This window comes from Mobula birostris, chromosome 6 (assembly GCF_030028105.1).
Source record: "Mobula birostris isolate sMobBir1 chromosome 6, sMobBir1.hap1, whole genome shotgun sequence".
Classification (NCBI taxonomy): Eukaryota; Metazoa; Chordata; class Chondrichthyes; order Myliobatiformes; family Myliobatidae; genus Mobula; species Mobula birostris.
Window position 1 is genome coordinate 125,870,483 of NC_092375.1, and position 22,829 is coordinate 125,893,311.

The 22,829-nt window shown below is 38.2% G+C and overlaps 2 protein-coding genes across 6 annotated transcripts in view; one reads left to right on the plus strand and one right to left on the minus strand.

Annotated features, from left to right (window-relative positions):
* LOC140199345 (sperm-associated antigen 16 protein) overlaps positions 1-22,829 on the plus strand; it is a 656,665-nt gene that overhangs the window by 620,708 nt on the left and 13,128 nt on the right. For all 3 annotated transcript variants that reach the window (XM_072261235.1, XM_072261238.1, XM_072261239.1), the window contains one exon: positions 16,974-17,016. In XM_072261235.1, the coding sequence (XP_072117336.1) occupies positions 16,974-16,992 (19 nt within the window). In that variant the 3' untranslated portion in view covers positions 16,993-17,016. The remainder of the gene's footprint in view (positions 1-16,973; positions 17,017-22,829) is intronic.
* bard1 (BRCA1 associated RING domain 1) overlaps positions 1-22,829 on the minus strand; it is a 262,400-nt gene that overhangs the window by 126,721 nt on the left and 112,850 nt on the right. The gene's annotated exons all lie outside the window — the stretch shown is intronic.

The window sequence follows — 22,829 nt, forward strand, 5'->3', positions numbered from 1 at the left end:
TTTGGGAATATAACAGACAATGCCCATTTGGCACATGAAATATTGGGAAAATCCAATTTCTAGGCTACAATGCTTAGAAAAATTTTGAATTGATGAAATTGCACAGTGTTACTAAATTAGCAGAAGAGTCATGATGATTATGATGCTTGATTAACCAAGGATGGTTAATAGTCATCCCAATAGAAAACCTTTCATATTGTCTCTTTGATAAATATTTTCCAAAAGTAGCCCCTGGTACCAGTGCTGTTTATTGGATGCTTGCATCAAGATGGGTTCAATCTTGTAAACATTATTGCACTTTGGCATTTTGTAATTGGAAGATGTATTGCAGATGCAACAAGCATTAGGAGTTGTTTGTCTCTTAATTCAACTGGATACAGGCTTTTACACAGAATATTTGACTTATCAGTTCCAGCATCAAATGAGTAGTCCTATAACACATCTGCAAAGCCCAGCATGCTGGAATGCTGAATCTGATAGTACAAGCCAATGGTATATAAGTTCAAAGCATTGCTAATCTGGTGATGTGTAACTGTTGAGAAAGTTTGATACTGTCAGCAAACTATCTTTGAACAATTACTGGAAGTACCGATGCATCAACCCAGAAGGGTGGCTTTAGCTTGACAAACTAAGTACTGGATCCTGGGATGATCATTATCACCTTCAAAACAAACTACAATGCCTTTGATAGAAAATCAGTTCCCTTCCATCTTCTAAATAGTAGGCACTGGAAGAAACTTTGCAGCAGCATTAAGTAAAATAAAACTACAGAAGAACATGAAAGACATTCACATAGGTGAAGAGTTTTGTTTAAATCCTGCAACTTTTAAGTTAATAAATTTGGTTTTAAATTGAATTTGAGAGATAAATGAGTTTGCAATCATAAGGGAAAAGTTAATTAAAGCTGGATGAGGACAACACAATGGTGACTCACAACAGGCAAGGAGAGTGGACTATTGATGGAAGGAAATACGCACTTGGTGACCAATTTATTATGTACACCTGCTCACCTATTCATTAAAATATCTAATCAGCCAGTCATGTGGCAACAACCCAATGCAGACATGGTCAAGAGGTTCAGCTATTGTTCAGACCAACATCAGAACGGGGAAGAAATATGACCTGAGTGACTTTGGCTGTGGAATGATTGTTGGTACCAGACTAAATGGCTTGAATATCTCAGGAACTGCTGATCTTCTGGGATTTTCACACATAACAATCACTAGGGCATACAGAGAATGGTGCAAACATAAAAATCATCCAGTGAGTGGGAGTCCTGTGGATGAAAATGCCTTCTTAATGAGAGGGGTCAAAAGAGAATGGCCAGACTGGACCAAGCTGACAGGAAGGCGACAGCAACTCAAATTACCACAGGTTACAACAGTGGTGTGCAGAAGAGCATCTCTGAACGTATGACACATTGAACTTTGAAGTGGATGGGCTACAGTAGCAGAAGATCACAAACATATCTCCAGTGGCCATTGAGTATAGTTCCACAGATTGATTTGCAATCAGCTGATCCCTTAAAGTTCAGCTGAAAGAATTCTCTCAATTGCTGCCTCCATTCATCTGCACAGTAATGCTCATGAACAGAAGAAACCTTGTCCCTGATTATTTGTTTAGTGTTCCTTGCACCGCACAGCTCCGACAGCCTGTTGCGCATGGGTTCTTGGTTGTCAGCCAAATTGCCAGCCTTCAACTTGGAAGCTTGTTTGGAAAAAGAGTAATATAGGACTGAAGCAGAAAGAAAGATCTGGAATGAAAACAACCATTGGGATAGCAGGAATAGAGTAATATGATATACAGCTCATAGACTGCAAACAACTGGAAATTAAGGTAGTGGAATCTCTTTCACTGGTGGAATTTCCAGTGCACTGATGTGCAGTAAACAAGGCACTGGAAATGCAGTCAGTGTAACCTTACCTATTGTGAAAGTGAAATCTCAAGCTCTTGCCTCTAGCTTCTTTCAGTCACTTGGGAGGGAGCTGCAATGTCTGATGGAAATAAGTTACAATTTCTCAAGGAATACTAGTGCACCCAGAGCTCTCCCTGCGCTGACAAATTAAACTTAGAACTATGCTAGAACTCAGCAAAGTCCCACAGACACTAAGCAACCAATTAACTACACTGCAGGACACCTATATATATTTCTGAAAGAGCTCCGATTGCTACATAGCACTACTTTCTGCTGACCGAGGTTAGCAACTAACATTCAATTATGCTTTCAAAATCATAAAGGTATATAAAGCCACAGATCTAGTCCAGCAAATTACAAATCACCTGGTTCATCCAAGGCTTTTGATTGGGAAGGACTCAATGTTTTTGTGTGTACACACTCATCCACACGTTGAGGACCATAAATTAGGCACTGTTGAAACTGGAGGAGTCAGTGGATATGTAAGTCGTTATTCATCGCGACAAACAGACAAACAGACATTGTTTTGGACACCTCTTGGCAAGTTTTCAAGATTGGATCTAAAATGGTTGGTCACCAGAAAATCCTGCTTATTATGGATGGAGCAAATGTGCCTGACCAGCAAGAAGCAGGATCTCTCAGTGGCCAACCATTTTAAGTACAATCCCAATCCCCATCCCCATTAAAACATGCCAGTCCATGGCTTTCTCTCCTGCCAAGATTAGGCCACTCTCAAGTTGGAGGAGCAACACCTCACGTTCCGTTTGGGTAGCCTCCAACCTGACGACATGAATATTGATTTCTCTTAGTTCCAGTGTGGTTGGCTGGTAGTGCAGTGACATCAGCGCCAGATTCCGGAACGGAGGTTCCCGGGTTCGAATCCAGTCGGGCCGCTCCTGAGCGCGCTTTCCATCCGTGCCGGGTTGAGTGTTGAGCTCGCAACTCAACCTCGCAAAATAAAGAAAAATACTGCAAAATGTCTGTGCGAGGAGTGGCGCCCCACACAGCCTTCCGATCCGCACCTCATAAGGCATGAAAATGCCCGACGCTGGCCTCTCAGGCCTGAGTCGACATCAGCATCATCACCATCAGTAATTCCACTACCCCCTTTCCACCCCACTTCTATCTTCTTCCATTCCCCATTCTAGTTCCTCTCTTCTCCTCTCTATACCTGCTTATCACCTCCCCCTCATGTCTCCCATCCTTCCCTTTTTACATGGTGCACTCTCCTCTTCTATGATTCCTTCTTCCTCAGCCCTTTATCTTTTCCACCTATCACCTTCCAACTTTTCACCTTACTCTCTACCTCACCTACCTACCTTCCCTCTCACATGGCTTCACCAATCACCTTCCATCATGTAACCCTTCCGCTCCCCCCACCTTATTCTGACTTCTTCTCCTTATATTTCCAGTCCACTTGGAGGGTCTCAGCCTGAAACGTCGACTGTTTATTCCTTTCCATAGATGCTGCCTGGCCTGCTGAGTTTCTTCAGCATTTTGCGTGTTTTACTCTGGATTTCCAGCACCTGCAGAATCTCTTGTGTTTGAGTCATGGGAACAGGAAGGGGAGTTGAAATAGCCTGCATCAAGAAGCTCAAGATGGCCATTGTGGACAAAATACAGGATCTTAGCAAAGTGGTCACCCAATCTGCATTTGCTAAAAATGTTATGTTTCCAAATTGTTGGCAAATACCTCAATGTCTTAGCAACCTCAAAATTTATTTTTGAATTAAGGAAAGTAGTGCTTCGTCTTGGATAGTTAATTAGGGTCAGGATGATTTGCATTCTCTCCAGATCTGTGACTTCTGATGAAGCCACTGCGGGACTGAAGCTACCACAGATGAGGCAGGGAGTTCCTAAATGGTTGGATGACTGGGTAATTTGCTCCTTCTACCACTTCTGCAAGCTCCTGTGTGCTCCCGATGCATGGAATCATGATATCATCCTAAATACACTGAATGTGATAGTGAATAACATCATTGATGTATGCCTTCACTAAGAGACAGCTACTGAGAACTTTCTGAGGACCATTACAGATGGAGGGCAGTGTGCATGATAAGTGTCAACAGTAGAAGACCTTGGTTCTTTGGATGTATATGGCTGTTTGTTTCCTATCCTTCAGTGGACTAGTGTACATTAACTTGGAACTTGGTCTCGGAGCCTGCAAACACCAGCATTGTCTGCATACTGCGGCTCACCTTCGAAGGTTAGGGAGAATCAGTCCTGCAGCACAGTTGATATCGTTAGAATAGTTTCCCATTAGTTTATGAAATTAGCTCCAATGCCATGGGAAATTTTGTGAAGTCAAGGTGCAGCACGGGGTGAGAAAAATTAAAAAAGTGGTTGCAATTATCGTGAAACAAATCTAAGACCAAGACCCATCAAAATAGCATATAGCTCAGCTTTCAAAGCAACTATATTCCAGGAACTACTACAAGCCATTTTTATTACAAAAGGATCAGAGTTTCATATTGCAATTGGACCAACGTTTTAAGGAACAATCATTATAAACCCATACTTTTCATAAACCCAGGTTACTTCATAGCACCCCACAGCTAAAAAAAATTTCCAAGTACATCCATCATATGGAGACACTGCAATATATTTACAAATTTGAAGGTCCTTCAAAAAATTAATATTGACCTGTACAATATTGTTCTTTTGAAGGATACATCTTAGTTAAGACACCAAGGAGAATCTCATAGTCTTACCTTAGCTAGAGCCATGGGATCTTTTACCGTATGTAAGAAAGCAGATAAAGCCTCAGGTTCAGCACCTCATTCAAAACAGACACCTCCAAAACAGTGCAGCACTCACTCAAGTAATGACCTCTCAGTCCACCCTTCTGTGCTTGAACCTCTGAGGGAGGCCGTGAACACACAGTCTCGGTAAATAAGGCTCCACCAGTGAGACTAATTTGGCCATTATGGCAAGAGTAGGCAGCACATAAAGTGCAATCTCTGCCAGACAAACTGCTCTATTGTTTTCCATATTTGCAGCAAATTGTAAAATTGGTTTGGCTATCTCTACAAAATTGTACATATACATACCAAGTAAACATCAAGTTTAACAAGAGTGCAGTTACTGTGCTAGTATTGTTATAAAGAAATAAAAATTCCAACTGCCATTAAGTGCTCTAAAGAAAAAGCAAGAAGATTCAGCTGAAGATTGGTTTTGAATAACATGATTTTTAACAGTGGAATATATATATTTGGCACCATGATAAGCATCTCCCAAAGAAGATAGATACAAAAATAAAGCTGTTCAAAACTCTGCTGCCTGCATTTTAACTTGCATCAACTTATGGTCACCCATCAAGCATGCTCATCGATTCCAGCAACTCAGTTATGAAAGCCACAGATTTTTAAAACTTGGAGCAAATTATGGCATATTGGAAGCAAATACATGTGAATTTGAAGAAATGGAGCTGCCCTGGTTGTTTGAATGGCAAAATTGGCTCAGGGGTACTCAGGCCCGTCTCTGTTGCTTATTCTTTTTTTCAAATTCCTCCAAGACACTATTCCTCCTTTTTCTCATCATCTCTTCCATGATTTGAACCAGAAATATCTGAGCTCCTCCAATTTTGGCCACTTAAACATGCTTTATTTTAATCACTCTGCCACTGCTCACCATGCTTTTCAGATGCTAAGGTCGTACGTTTTGAATCTTCCTCTCTAAAACTAGCCTTCTTCTTCTTCCTTTTCTCCTTTAAGATGGATGGATCTACATTTTTGACCAAAAATAGACATTTTTCCCTAAAACCTTCTTCTGTACCTGTTGGTTTCACAAAGGTCCTGATGAACACCTTTCTACATCAAATATGGAACATAATAATATTGATGTTGAACCCAAATTAAACTGCATTCCATGAACATATCTTTGCATAGAATTGATGGACTTAAATATATTTCAGATTTATGAATATAAATCAAATAATCAAGCCAGATAGAATACTCAAATAGAAAATATAATTCAATAATCATTCAGCCAATCAAGGTCACAGGTTAAAGGTTTTAAACTATTTTGCTTCATCTTATGATCAGTCCTTGTACATGGTAATGGTCATCTACAAAATCAAATTAAATGTATCAGAATTAATTTTTGTTCAAGCCCTGACAGGGACGATAGAAAAACCTAACTATAAATATTGGTACTCATTTTTATTTTAATTATTCAATTATTGCACAGAGAAAATAGATCTGTCAAAAAATACAAATAATTAACTCTGTTGTACATAACTGGCCATTCAAAGACAGCATAAAATTAAAAGGCAATTTGGGTTGGGTATTGTGTAGTAAACCAGATTTGACTAAGGAGCTTAAGATAAAAGAACCTTTAGGTGGCAGTGATAGAATTTACCTTGGAGTTTGAAAGGGAGAAGATAAAGTCAAAAGTATCAGTATTACAGCGCAGAAAAGGGAGCTACAAAGGCATTAGAGGGGAGCTGGCAAAGTTGATTGGAAGGGGACACTATCAGGGATGATGGCAGAACAGCAATGGCAGGAGTTTCTGGGGACAATTTGGAAGGTGCAAGATAGATATATCCCAAAGATGAAAAAGTACTCTAAAGGGAGGATGAGGCAACTGTGGCTGACATGGCAAGTCAAAAGTTTTAAAAATATATAAAGAGTAAAAGAGAAGTGCAAGTAGATATCAGACCACTGGAAAATGTCACAGGAAAGGTAGTAATGGGGAACAAAGAAATGGCGGAAGAACCTAATAAGTACTTTGTGTCAGCCTTCACTGTGAAAGAAAGGTATGCCAGAAATCAGAGTGTCATGGAGCAGAAGTGAGTGTACTTGCTTTTACTAAGATGCTGCTTGGAAAGCTGAAAGATCGTAAGGTAAATAAGTCAGCTGAGCCAGATGAACTACACCGCAAGGTTCCAAAAGATGCAGCTGGAGATGGTGGAGGCATTAGTAATGATCTTTCAAGAGTCACTAAGATTCTGGAATGCCTCAGGTGGACTAGAAGATTGCAAATGCCACTCTGCTCTTTAACGGAGGGAGGTAGAAGAAATATAAATCCTATATGTGATAGATGTCATTCCAAGATAGCTTTTTTAACTCACATGTTTTGGTCATGTCCTTTGTTAAAAAAAAATTGGAAAGATATTTTTGATATTATTTCAATGGTTTTAAATATAAACTTACAACCTCACCCAATTACTGCTATTTTTGGGTTACCAATGTTAGAATCAAATCATTTAACCTCTTCAGCTCGTCGGATGATTGCATTTCTTACTGTAATGGCTAGAAGATCCATTTTGCTGAATTGGAAAGAGATTAATCCTCCTACCACATTTCATTGGTTTTCTCAAACTATGCTGTGTTTAAATTTGGAAAAAATTAGAAGTGTTGTTTATGATCCCTCTATTAAATTTGAAAAGACTTGGAGGCCATTTATTCAACATTTTCCTATGACGTAATTTGACCTTTTCCAAACTTATTTTATTTCTTTGTAATATTGGTTGAGAGGAACGGAGTTGTCGACAATAAGGTTTTCTCTTTTCTCTTTTATTTTTAACGATGCTACAAAACAGCCCAAGTCTTTTTTTTTTTAGTTTAGTTGATTAATTCTGTTCAGATTAGTTTTTTTTGGGGGGGGGGATTATAATTTTTTTTTTCTTTTTCATGATTTTTTAAGATATTTTTCTTTGTTTTATATTCTTCATTTGTATCCTATATGATTGGGAGTTTCATCATTTAAGTGTTAACTGGCTTTATAATCACTTATGCTAATTATAACAATGTATTCCCAATAACTTTGTACCATTACTATGTTATGTTTATTTTTATGAAACTAATAAAAAGATTGAAAAAGGAAGAAGAAAGTAATTTATAGGCCAGTTAGCCTGACTTCAGTACTTGGTAAGATGTTGGCATCCAATTTTACGAAAGAGGTTTTGGGAGGTCACGTGATGTCGTGCCATTGATCAGGCGCTTCCCTGAATAACTCCTACAAAAACGTCTTTACACCTGTTTATAAGGCTCTCATATAACCTTAATAAAAGCAATGGTTAAAAGGAAAAATCATGGAAATCCTACTGGCGCTATTGCTGCCAGCCTTGCACTCCCAGGAGCGTCTGGAGTTGAGGGACATGGGAGCAATGGTGATGAGGCCTGCTCATCGGATAGTTCCTCTGAGCCTGCGGAAGGTCTGAGGACGGCAGCAGCGCGACGCAGTGACGGCTCGGGTAGTGACCTTGCGGCCGCGATTCATAAGTTGGCCGATGCAGTCCGGACTTTAACCAGTAGGACGGACAAATTCGAGAGTCATTTAGACCTTATCATGCAAGAATCTAAGGAAATGAAGCAGACTTCGGAACCTTTAAATTTGCGAACCCAGGATTTAGAAAATAATACGAAGGGTGTTGTGAATAGATTACAAAGCCTGGAAAAAGAAAAGCATTCCTGGAGGACTGAGAAAGTAAAAATAATGGATAAACTGGACTCCCTTGAAAACTATAGCAGAAGAAATAATATCAAAGTAGTGGGCTTAAAAGAGGGATTGGAAGGAAGAGACGCAGTAACTTTCTTTCAAGAATGGATCCCCAAAGTTCTGGGGAGAAAGCATTTTGACAAAGAATTAATTATAGAAAGAGACCACAGGACTTTAATCCCCCGACCACCCCCAGACCAAAAGCCTCGCTCTATACTTATATGCTTTTTGAAGTATCAAGATAAAGGTATTACAAGCTGCAGTAATAGAGGGCAGAGAGAGAAATGGCCTATTAGAGTATGAAGGAGGAAAGATATTCTTCTTTCCAAGTATTAGTGTGGCCTTGTTAAGAAAAAGGAAAGACTTTGACTTAACAAGGAGGTTATTAAAGAATAAAGGTCTTCAATATTCTTTATTATATCCAGCAAGGCTGAGGATTACTCTGTCGGATGGAGGGAGGAAATTTTTTACTAACCCCCAGGAGGCAATAAACTTTATTCAAAAAATATCTGAGACATCGTGATTCAGAATATTCTTCTGGAACAAGAGGCCTAGAAAGATGTATCTTGGACAAAATATATGAAGAAAATTATTTGATTTTCTATATTAATATAGATTAATTTTAACATTATAATCTTGAACTTCAAATTTATATGATGATTATTATGATTTAAAATATTGATTATGGATGGTCTTTTTGAATTATACTACTTAGGAACTATATAGTTCATCTAATTTTGTTATAACTAGTACAAATAGTTTTGATTATATAGATGTCATCTTTTGATATGTTTAATATTTGGTATGCTGGATATGTATTAAGTTACAATATTTAGGGTTATATTTAGTAAGTTTCTTTGAATTCTATTCTTTATTCGGATATATTGCTATATTAATGATATTTACTTTCAATATTATAGATTATGTTAGATACTTAGTAATAACTGGTGTGGAATATAATTTATTTTTACAGATGTTTAATTAAGGAGTTATTGGGACAGTGGAATATTTTTTCATCTCTTTTTTTAAAAAAACTGATTAATTATGTTATATGTTAAAGAATGTCCATCTTTAGTGCGATGTTTACCGGACCCCACAGTAAGCGGGGTTAAGGCACCGTGGACTTGGAGCGCCAGTTGGGAGGGTTTTTCTCCCTTTCTTTTTCTTTTTTAATTATTTTATTTTCTTTCCTCTTTACTTTCCTTTCTATTTTCTATACTCTATTGAGAATGGCACCAAATATCTCAGAGTCACTCAAAGAAGTGGGATTAATTTATACTTTTTTTTGTGAGCAGGATTTATCAACCAATAAAATCTGATAACTATGAATAAAGCAATGAAATTTTTAAGTCTTAATGTTAATGGAATAAATGGACCGATAAAAAGGAAAACGGTCCTGGTATATCTTAAAAAAGATCATATTGATATTACCTTTCTTCAAGAAACTCATCTTACAGTGACAGAATATAACAAATTAAAGAGAGGATGAGTTGGTCAAGTAATAGCATCCTTCTTTAATTCTAAAGCCAGAGGAGTGGCAGTATTGATAGGGAAGAATTTGCCAGTGAAGGTGGAGGGTACTATCATAGACGCGGTCGGGCGATTTGTTATCGTCAATTGTCAAATATATTCAGAATCCTGGACAGTTTTGAATTTATATGCCCCCAATTATGACAACGAGAAATTTATTCAAAATATTTTTTTGAAAGTCAAGGATATTAAAATATCTTAATTGGAGGGGATTTCAATTTTTGTCCGGATCCAATTTTAGATAGATCAGGCAAAAAAGTCGTGAAGGTCAGGGCAGCAAAAACCACCCTGGTTTTCATGAAGGACTTGAATATAATAGATGCTTGGAGATGGCAGCATCCAAGGGAAAGAGACTACTCCTTCTATTCAAAACAATATGATTCCTACTGTAGATTTATTTCTAATATCAGCTAAATTAGAAAGTAGGATCATTCAAACAGAATATGCTGCTAGACTACTATCAGACCATTCATCTATAATTTTATCAATTGAAATGCCTGATAAACAAAAAACATTATATAGATGGCGTTTTAATACTTTGCTGTTGAAAAGACCAGAGTTTTGCAGGTTTATTAGAGCTCAAATAGAATTGTTCTGTGAGAAGAACTCACCCTCTACTGCCAATAATTTCTTATTATGGGACACATTAAAAGCATACCTAAGAGGACAGATAATTGGATATGTTAAAGGTATAAAAATAAATATGTAATAGAATTAAATGAATTGGAGAAAGAAATAACACAATTAGAAAAAGATGGTCAGAATTTAACAACAGAGGAAAATTATAAACAATTAATAAATAAAAAATTAGAGTATAACACAAAACAAACCCATAGAATAGAAAAAATGATACTAAAATCAAAACAACAATATTATGAATTAGCAGAGAGAACCCATAAAGTACTATCCTGGCAATTGAGGGTGGAAGAAACCTCCAGAACAATAAATGCGATTCAAATAGGGGAAGGTAAGATTTCATATAAGTCAAAGGAAATAAATGATACTTTTAAGCAGTTCTATTCGGAACTATACAAATCAGAATCAGTGGGTGACTCACTGAAAATTGATGATTTCTTGTCTAACTTACAACTTCCCAAATTGAGTCCACAAGATCAGGAAGAATTGAATGCCCCTTTTTCTAGGGATGAAATTGAAAGAGCCCTAGGCTTATTACAGGCTAATAAATCGCCAGGAGATGATGGTTTTCCCCCTGAATTTTATAGAGAATTTAAGGATCAATTAATGCCCCTTTTTATGAGGGTTGTAACTCAGGCTGAGGAGACCCATACTCTACCAGAATCCCTTTCAACAGCAATTATTACGTTAATTCTTAAGAAGGATAAGGATCTGCTAAAACCAGCATCTTATAAGCTTATCTCACTTCTAAGAACACTGAAGCTGTCTACAAGAAGGGTCAGAGCCGTCTCTATTTCCTGAGGAGACTGAGGTCCTTTAACATCTGCCGGACGATGCTGAGGATGTTCTACAAGTCTGTGGTGGCCAGTGCTATTATGTTTGCTGTTGTGTGCTGGGGCAGCAGGCTGAGGGTAGCAGACACCAACAGAATCAACAAACTCATTCGTAAGGCCAGTGATGTTGTAGGGATGGAACTGGACTCTCTCATGGTGGTGTCTGAAAAGAGGATGCTGTCTAAGTTGCATGCCATCTTGGTCAATGTCTCCCAGCCACTACATAATCTACTGGGTGGGCACAGGAGTACATTCAGCCAGAGACTCATTCCTCTGAGATGCAGCACAGAGCGTCATAGGAAGTCATTCCTGCCTGCGGCCATCAAACTTTACAACTCCTCCCTTGGAGGGTCAGACACCCTGAGCCGATAGGCTGGTCCTGAACTTATTTCATAATTTACTGGCATAATTTACATATTACTATTTAACTATTTATGGTTCTATTACTATTTATTATTTATGGTGCAACAGTAACGAAAACCAATTTCCCCCGGGATCAATAAAGTATGACTATGACTAAATGCAGACTATAAAATTGTAGCAAAGGCACTGGCTAATAGATTAGCTCGATATCTGCCAAAATTGATTAAATCCGATCAAACAGAATTTATTAAAAATAGACAATTAATTGATAATATTGGCAGACTATTGACTATATTACATTTAGCTAGGACGAAGGTGGACCCGACTGTAGCAGTGGCTTTAGGTGCTGAAAAGGCCTTTGATAGACTTGAATGGGACTTTTTATTTAAAACAATGGAAAAATTTGGTCTAGGCCAAATATTCATAAATTGAATAAGAGCACTTTACCATCAGTCTAAGGCCAAAATAATTACGAACCGGCAGATTTCACCAGTTTTCTCTCTGCATAGATCTAGTAGACAAGGTTGCCCACTATCTCCAGCTCTATTTGTTCTGGCAATAGAGCCATTGGCTGAGGCTGTTAGATGGGATCCAGACAATAAAGGGGTTTAAAGTGGCCCAGGAAGAATATAAAATTAATTTATTTGCTGATGACATTTTAGTATATTTGGCTGATCTAGCCGCTCTTTGGTAAGACTTAGGGCCTTGCTGGATAATTATGGTATAGTCTCCGGATATAAAATAAATTGGAATAGAAGTGAAATTTTACCTTTAGGTAGAGGAGACTATGCCCAATATCAATATGGCACTCAGTTTAGATGGGTTAAATTCAACATGAAATATCTGGGGATTAAATTTAATTGTAATTTGGATGACCTTCATAAACTTAATTATCTCCCCTTGCTGCGGAATGTCGAGGAGGACCTAGGTAGGCGGATAAACCTTCCCATCATGCTGATGGGCAGGGTAAACAGTATAAAAATGAAGATAATGCCAAGTCTTCAGTTTTTTTTTCAGTCTTTACCTATCCCATTATCCAATAATTTTTTAAAGATTCTCAATGGACATATTCGTCTGTTTTTATGGTCGGGTAAAATATCTAGAATCTCCATGGAAAAATTGGCTTGGGACTATAAATTGGGAGGGTTAAAATTACCAGAATTTAAAAAATATTATTTAGCTGCACAAGCATGTTTTATTGCTTCTTTTTTTGATGAGATAACTATTCCTTCTTGGGTTACAATTGGCTTACATATGGTAGGAGAAGAGATGGCAGAAGAATTTATATATAAATGGGACTCCAAATTAATTAAAAAGAAAACAAACAATCCTCTACTGAGACATGTAATTTATATCTGGGGGAAAAAAAATCAAACAATTTATGAGTCTAAAAAAAGGAATATCCTCAAAGACGCCTCTATCTCAGAACAGATTAATACCCATGACACTGGTTAATAAATTTCTAGTCAGCTGGTATCAACACAGTATCAGGCGCATTGAAGATTGTAATAATCAGCAGAAGCAATTTATGTCTTTTGAGGAACTTAAAAAAAAATATAATTTATCTAATAACACATTCTTCTGCTATCTCTAATTGCAATCTTTTTTGAGGGACTGTTTGGGTCCATCCCTACCAAGGTGCTCAGACATGGAGAATCTAATTCGAAAGGGGAATACAACTAAATTTATTTCTAATATGCATTCTTTATTCCAGGACCAATGCGCAAAGCTTGGTATATACAGATCAAGGGAAAGATGGGAGTCGGATTTGGGCATTGTAATTGATCATCAATGTTGGTCACATCTATGTTTGGATAGTGTTACCACTCTTATCAACTCTAGATACAGAATGATACATTTTAGTTTTTTACATCAGTTGTATCTCACACTTGAAAAAATACATCAGAATAAACCAGAAATTTCTGACAAGTGTTTCAGGTGTGGCATAGATGTTGGTACCTTTTTGCATTCCACCTGGCTATGCACGAAACTGAGACCTTTTTGGATAGATCTGGGGGAGGTACTGGGAAAGAGTCTGGGGATGGATTTACCCTCTAGACCCAGAATTGTTTCTTCTCATAGTCATAGTCATACTTTATTGATCCCGGGGGAAATTGGTTTTCGTTACCGTTGCACCATAAATAATAAATAGTAATAGAACCATAAATAATTAAATAGTAATATGTAAATTATGCCAGGAAATTATGAAATAAGTCCAGGACCAGCCTATCGGCTCAGGGTGTCTGACCCTCCAAGGGAGGAGTTGTAAAGTTTGATGGCCACAGGCTGGAATGACTTCCTATGATGCTCTGTGCTGCGTCTCGGAGGAATGAGTCTCTGGCTGAATGTACTCCTGTGCCCACCCAGTACATTATGTAGTGGATGGGAGACATTGACCAAGATGGCATGCAACTTAGACAGCATCCTCTTTTCAGACACCACCGTGAGAGAGTCCAGTTCCATCCCCACAACATCACTGGCCTTACGAATGAGTTTGTTGAATCTGTTGGTGTCTGCTACCCTCAGCCTGCTGCCCCAGCACACAACAGCAAACATAATAGCACTGGCCACCACAGACTCGTAGAACATCCTCAGCATCGTCCGGCAGATGTTAAAGGACCTCAGTCTCCTCAGGAAATAGAGACAGCTCTGACTCTTCTTGTAGACAGCCTCAGTGTTCTTAGACCAGTCCCGTTTATTGTCAATTTGTATCCCCAGGTATTTGTAATCCTCTACCATGTCCACACTGACCCCCTGGATGGAAACAGGGGTCACCAGTACCGTAGCTCTCCTCAGGTCTACCACCAGCTCCTTAGTCTTTTTCACATTAAGCTGCAGATAATTCTGCTCACACCATGTGACGAAGTTTCCTACCGTAGCCCTGTACTCAACCTCATCTCCCTTGCTGATGCATCCAACTATGGCAGAGTCATCCGAAAACTTCTGAAGATGACAAGACTCTGTGCAGTAGTTGAAGTCCGAGGTGTAAATGGGGAACTTAGCAGTTTTGAAAGTTAACCTCCCCGGGAATAAATCCAAATTTATTAAAATTGCGGTGTCAGTGGCCAGGAAATGCATGGCGGTAACATGGAAATCCGATTCCCTTGTACATATTGATCGTTGGAATAAAGAAATGCAAAGTTGTATATCCCTTGAGAAGATTACTTATAATCTTAGGAATGGATACGCTATGTTCATTGAGATTTGGCAACCATATTTGGATTACTTAAATGCCCAGATTGTTTAATTAATTTATTTATTTTTAAAAATTAATATATCCCTTATTATAAGCTAGTTTCTTTAATTTGTATTTTAAGCTGACTCTGAGAGCTGGATGCCTACTCTTTTTACTTATTTTCTCTCTTTTCTTTTTTCTTCTTTCTTTCTTCTGTCTTTTATAGTTTTTTTTCTCCTTTTTTCTAAATGCGGGGAGATGGTGTTGGGATAGGTGTTCTTTTTTTCTCTCGGACATTAATGTATTTGAATTAATTTTTTTCAATATGTATTAATTGAGTCCTTATATTTCTTCTTTAAAAAATTAAATAAAATATATTTTAAAAAAGAATGAGGTTTTGGGGTACTTGGAGGCACATGATAAAGTAGGCCAAAGTCAGCAGGGCTTCCTTAAGGGGAAATCTTGCCTGACAAATTTGTTGGAATTCTTTGAGGAAATAACATGCAGAAAAGACAAAGGAGAGTCAGTGGGTGTTGTTTACTTGGATCTTTAGAAGGCCTTTGACAAGGTGCACCACGAGACTACTTTTAACAAGATAAGAGACCTTAGTATTACAGGAAAGATACCAGCAGGAATAGAAGATTGGCTGATTGATAGGACACAAAGAGTCAGAATAAAGGGTGCCTATTCTGGTTGGCTGCAGTGGTCAGTATTGAGACCACTTCTTTTCACATTATATGTCAACGATGATAGATTTGTTGGCTTCATGGTCAAGTTTGCTGATGATACAAAAATAGGTGGAGAGGCAGGTAGTATAGAGGAAAAGGGGGCCTGCAGAAGGACTTAGCCCATTCTCTAGATCTGCCTAACAAGTGACAGATGGAATGCAGTGTATGGTCACACATTTTGGTAGAAAGAATAAAAGTGAAGACCATTTCTAAATGGGGAGAAAATTCAAAAATCATAAGTACAAAGGGACTTTGAAGTTTTTGTGCAGCACTCCCTAAAGATTAATTTGAGTTGGTAGTTAGGAAGTCAATTGCAAAGTTAGCATTCATTTCAAGAGGACTAGAATACAAGAGCAAGGATGTGATGCTGAAGTTCTCTAAAGCATCGGGAGTATTGTGAGCAGCTTTGAGCGCTATCTAAGAAAAGGTGTGTTGGCATTGGAGAGGGTCCGGAGGAGGTTCACAAGAATGATTCTAGGAATGAAAGGGTTAAGGTATGAGGAGCGTTAGACGGCTGGGGTTTAGAAGAGTTGGGGGATCTCATTGAAAGCTACAGAATATTGAAAGTCTAGAGAGAGCGGAAATGGAGAGGATATTTTCTATTGTGGGTGAGTCTAGGACAGGCAGCACAGCCTCAGAATAGAAGGATATCCATTTAGAACAGAGATGAGAAGCAATTTAGCATAGAGGGAGATGAAATCTGTGGAATTCACTGGCTGTGGGGGCCAAGTTATTTGGGAGGTTGATAGGTTCTTGGTTAGTCAGGGTGTCAAAGGTTATGGGGAGAATGGGGTTGAGAGGGATAATTAATCAGCCATGACAGAATGGTGAAGCAGATTCGATGGGCCGAGTGGCCAATTTCTGTTCCCAATACCTTATGATCTATTAAAAGGACAAAATAAGAATGAAAAATGTATTCTCAGAGGAAGAATAAGAAACAGCTAAGAAAGTAGTCTGTACTTAGGGGAAAGTGTAATATTAAACTTGTTTCTCCCCCCATGCTATTAACTTATTCTCAGGATATCAACATCTAGAGCAAGACACTGTTGTCAATCTCTAGTTGCCGAGATTACTTAATCTGATATTTCCATAAAGTGATTCGACAAAACCGAACAATGTCAAAGAACATTTATGAATCAAACAGGAGTAGGATCATAATCAAACACAAATCAAATGAAGTAAGGGTAAAAAAAAAACCCACATTAGTGAGAGCCACAAAATACTGAAGATGCTGAAATCTGGAGCAAAAAAAAAGAGCCATTGGAGGAAATCAGTGAAGGGTTGATCTATGTTTCTGATAAGAACATGCAGCGTCTCAACCTGAAACATTTACTCTTTCTTTGTCTCCACAGATGCTGCCTAGCCTTCTGAGTTCCTTCAGCTGCTTATTTTTTGGTAAGGATAATAGTGAACGAGCTGCTTGAAATTACTTAATAACCTGCATAAATCTAATAACATTATTACAAATACCACAAGTATAAACTTAATAGTCAATTGCCGATAAGATAGTTTCAAATTCCTTTGCTTGCATCCTGCTTACTAACAAACTATTGCCAAATGGTCACAATGCTTTCTTCATTTATTAATTTCTACTTTACAATTCTTTTGATAATCACAATGCTAAAAACAAAATCTACCGCTTGTGAAAAAACACATCACAATTTTATTCCAAAAATTTAGAGCCCAGAAGCCAAAATGAGCAAATTCAATGATGGGCAAATTATATTTCACAAAATAGCTTGTGGCCCACAAATCATATTCCAGGGAAATTTACAGAACATCAGGACCAACTAATAATCCAAGAATTTCAGCAAACATGTACTTTGAGCATTCAGGAAAACCATATTTTTCAGAATCTGAGAGAATGAAATATCAATGAATATGAATGTAATGGGGCTACTTTTGGCAAACAGGACAAAACCTTTTTATATAAACAGAACTATAGTTTCTGCAGGCATGAAGACAAAAGAGTTTACAGGTACTGGAACCTAGAGCAAAAAACAAGCTTTTAGAGGAACCCAGTGGGTCAAGCGACATCTGTGGAGGGAAATGGATATTTCAGTTACTCAGTCTACAAAGCAAAAAGTATACTTGCAAGTATTTCTGCAAGTTCAGGTAACTTGCTTCCACCTTGTCCCTTTTTGTTCTTTTTTCTTATCTTGTGATGGGTATTTGCTTCCTGGGACAGAGGGCATTTTATTTTTTGCCAAGCTTAGCTTTCTAAACACAGCAGCTGCCACTTGTAAAGATCAAATAGTTCTAAGCTAAATTTCCAGCTATATTCTTTGTTTAGCTTCTGGTTGTAGACATAAACCAGTCTTCAGTTCGTAAAATGGAAATGGAAAGCAGTAACCAGTTTGAAGTTGAAAACACAGCTTTGTTGACCGTAGAAAGCAGGATGTTGGGTCATAGTCTGTTTTATTGCTGAAGAGATGCAGTACGAGACAATGGGTTTGGCTTGTTTCAAAACAAGCTAAGCTGCTTAAATTCAAGGAAGCTTGCAGATCAGATGGAGGAAATCACTTAAAACATTAATAACTGATCTATTAAGTTTATGCACTCAGGGAAGTTAGCTTCACAGCATTAATTTTGGGTACCTGGGATCTGTGTTGAGTTGTTCATTTGGACTAGGTAAGTGTTTAGTATTCATGGGCATGCTCCCTGTTACGTGCATGCATGCAGGAAGAGGAAGGTAAATTGTGGAATGTAAAGGTGGCGGTCCTCAATATTGAACAAAGACGTTGAAAGTATAGTTTTAAACAAAAGAAAAATGTGTCCTTGTTGTTTGGACATTAACAGTGGTTGTAGAGGATAAATTTCAATTATAGGATCCCGTCAGCATTTGGTGAGAGCAACCTTACAAAAGTTGGAAAAATGAAATTGGAACATGGACTCCTGTTATGGAACTAGAGAAGGCAAATCAAGCCCTGGCTGTCGCATTATCGCTTTTGGGAAGAGTGAGAGAGACCACGATGGGAATTTCAGTGGAAGAATTGAACAAAGATGACAGTATGAATATGCTAATAAATACACTTGACTCTTTTTGAAGGAAGAGGAAATCGAAATGTGCGGTATTTACCACTGGGCAAGAAACTGTCCACATAGAACCGAACAAATTAGGCTAACTGAAGAAAATAACAAACCAGAAGATGTAGAAGAGTGCCATATCACATTGTTTGTGAAGGAATCACTTACTAATGCAGAGACATCTGAGGCAGCAATTCTGATGATACAATCTCTAGGATCTGCTGTTACTGATACAGCATGCACATGCACAGTGTGAAGAAAAATGGCTTGAAAGCTATGTAAGTGAATTAAACCAGAATGAAGTGCAGAAACTGGTGAATACAGATACACCTAGTAACTAACAAAGCATTCAAATTTAGAGATGGAAAGATTGTACATTCCACCAAAAGAGTGAACATTCCTGTAAAAATAGGGCAGTTAAAATGTTACATTGAAATGAAGCTGGTATCAGCGAATATTCCATTATTCTTAAGTAAATCTTCCCTAAAGAAACTAGGAGCAGTAAATGGAGAATGATGAAGCAACTATGTTTTAACAGCCAATGTCTCTTGAGATCACCAGCTCTGGACATTACTGTGTGAATATTCTAGATAAAGATATTATTGAGAATCAATGTGAGAATGAAGTACTAACTGTCACACAAAGCATGATCATAGATGAGAAATGCAAAGTGTTGCTCAAACTTCACAAACGTTCAGTCATGCTTCAATTGATAGAATTCAGAAACTGCTCAGGAGTTCAGGAAACAAAAATGCAGATTATATTTCCATTCTAAGGCAGATAATTGACAGCTGTGAGACATGCCAGAAGCTTGGAAAGCCCAAGATCAAGCCTGTGGCTGGTCTGCCACTAGCACTTGAATACAATCGAACAGTAGCCATAGATCTACATGAACTGGAGCAAGGAGTGTGGTATCTCCACACGATTGATGAGTTACCACATTTCAGTGCTGGTAGCATCGTAAATACAGAGAGCCCAAAAGATAGTAAAAAAATTCATCCTTTCCTGGTTAAGTGTGCATGGCCCACCTCAAAGTATTCAGTGATAATGGTAATGAATTTAATAATAATAAATTCAGGGATATGGCAGAGAACTTAAAACATTGAAACAAAGACATATAGTCCTTGGAGTATGGACTTCTGGAATGATGTAATCAAACGCTTACTGAAGTAACGCTGAAGGTAAAGAAAAGCAATGGCTGTGATTGGAACACAGCCCTGGACTGGGAACTTCTGGCAAAGAAAACCAAGCACAATGTACATGGCTATAGCCCGTATGAATTGGTGTTCGGCCAGAATCAAAACCTTCCCTCTGTACTGGTTGACGGACCACCTGCTCTAGAGGGCACTGCAAGGACTGAATGGGCTGGGAAACATATTTCAGCATTCCTTGCATCAAGGAAGGCTTTCACTGAAGCAGGGGGTTCAGAGATAATTCAAAGAGACTGGAGGGTACAGGTCCACCCTACAAATGACAAATATGACACAGGGGACAAAGTATATTATGAAAGAGCAACTATACAAATGGAAAGGTCCTTGAGTTGCCATTAGTCAAGATAGAGTTATGATATTCATGAGACATGAAGGTACATACATGAGAGTGCATCATTCTAGACTACATGAAGCACAAACTGAAGACCATCAGAACCCCGTGGAGAATGACACAAAAAATGAAAAGCACTTACCTGGCACACAGTCAGAGCACAGACAGGGATGAGGAGAGTACAGCTATGGACCCAACAGAGTTGCTCAACGGTGGCACAGACAATGAGGAAGAAAGTACAGTTGGGAACTCAACAGACTTGCCTGAACAGAAATTATCACAAGTGCAAAGACTACATGGAGGCTTCAGTCTTAAAACAGGTCAAACTGTGACATCTGTAGACCAAAACACTGGTATCTGATGCAAAGCTGAAGTCTTAGCATGAGCAGGCAAAGTCACCGGGAGAAACAAAAGTTGATACAACTTGAATTTCCTAGGACCAGTCACGGTTGACGGCACTGAAAATTGCTCAATAATTATTTTATTTATAATAATAATAAAGAAAAATCTGAATAAGATTATTCAATATCTGATGGTCATCAATAGTCCAAAAATATTTTGAGGTCAGAACCCTTATTGAATGGAGCTCCATTGCTAGAATGATTCACTACACATGTTTGAGTCACATCATCAATAAAGTACTGACATAACTGTCAGCAGACCTCATATTAGTTCTTGCACAAAATCTGCTTGTTAATCCAATTTAAAGATTAAAGGTAAGCAGTCAGACAGTTCTCAGCAATTACTTTCACCCTCAGAACAATTCCAACCTTACTCATTAGATGCAGTCTTATAAATAAGAACACTAAGTACCTGCATTATATAACATCCAAAGAAAAACCTGGACTGTCAGGTTGTTATTCACTGCAATTAAACAGGCAAATCAATTTTACTGTACCAGAATCAGAGATAGTCTGGTATTCTGAGTATCAATTTTGTAAGCAGCTATGAATTTCTTTAATCATCTCCACAACCTTCATCCCCTATCTGGCCAAACTGTCTGAAATTCTTGTTGTTATCAACTAAAAACTGAATTTTAAAATTTATCTGTGAACAAAAAGAGAGTAAAGGATAAATGCTTGCATAGATTTTAATCAAATTATGAACACGTTACATTATGTATTTCATCTCAGTAAATCAATGTAAAGGCACTAAAACAGAAACAAATAGAAAAAACTAAAGGAACCATATTGTCACAAAACAAATTGCTTAAAATGCTATAAATCTGAAGCAAAATTTAAAACAAACACATTTAGGAATCAATATTTAAGAAATATTAAATTCTACAGGAAGTGCTAGAAATACACTGCAAGACAGGTCACAACTGCAGAGGGAAATAGAGTTAATGCTACCATCATGAAGGATCTTGGCTCGAAATATTGACTCTTTATTCCTCTCCATCGATGCTGCCTGACCTGCTGAGTTCTTCCAGCATTTTGTGTGTGTTACACTGGGTTTCCAGCATCTGCAGAATCTCGTGGCTACAATCAATGATCTTTCTCCACAACTGCAGGAAAATTCTAATGAAAGACCATTGACTTGAAACGATTACTCAGTGGCTTTCTTCAGAGATGCTGCCTGACCTGTTGGACATTTTCAGCATTATCTGTTTTTATTTCAGATTTGCAACATCTACAGTTTCTTTTTTTCTTTTTAGACTCCTTTGGCCAGCATGGGCATAATTAGCTGAAATGGCCTCACTCAGTGCAATACTTTTCAATGACTAAGTGGGAGGTGTGCAAAGGTGAAATTTTGAGAGTACAAAGCTTGCATGTGCTTGTCAAAATAAAAGGTAAAGATAACAGGTTTAAGCAACCTTTTGTTTTCAAGAGATATTGAGGCCTTGGTTAATTAACAAAGGAAGTGCATAGCAGGTATAGGCAGGTAAGAACAAATGAGGCACTTAGGAAGTATAAGAAATGAAAGAGACCACTTAAGAAAGAAATTAGGATGACTAAAAGAAAGCATGAGGTTGTCCTAGCAGACAAGGTGAAGGAGAATCGTAAGATGTGTCAAGAACAAAAGGATTTCAAGGGATAAAATTAGTCCTCTGGAAGATCAGAATGGTAATCTCTGTGTGGAGCCAGAAGAGATGGGGAGATGCATTTGTATTTGCTTGGGAGATGGACACACAGTCTACAGAAGTGAGGCAAAACAGCAGTGAGGTCATGGACCCTACACAGATTACAGAGGTAGAGGATTTTTGCTGTCTTGAGGCAAATTAGGGTCAATAAGGTGTTCCCTTAGACCCTGTGTGAGGCAAGTGCAGAAGTTGAAAGGGCACTAGCAGGGATATTTAAATCATCCTTAGCTTTAAACCATAACTAATACTTGTTTGTTTTTTTTGTGTGCCATACTCTGCCAGAGCATCAGCGGCCACTTTTTCAAGTGGTTGTCTTAGAGGAAAGATTCTGTGAGTCCACGTCCTTGTCACAGCGCAGTTTTTTTTTAACGAGGCCGAGTTGCAAGCTCGACACTCAACCCGGCACGGATGGAAAGCGTGCCCAGAAGCAGCCCAACTGGATTCGAACTCGGGAACCTTCGCTCCGGAGTCCAGCGCTGATGTCACTGCACCACCAGCCAGTCATGACTAATGTAGTTCTGCTGTTACAGAAAGGCTCTAAAAAAAACCCAGGAAA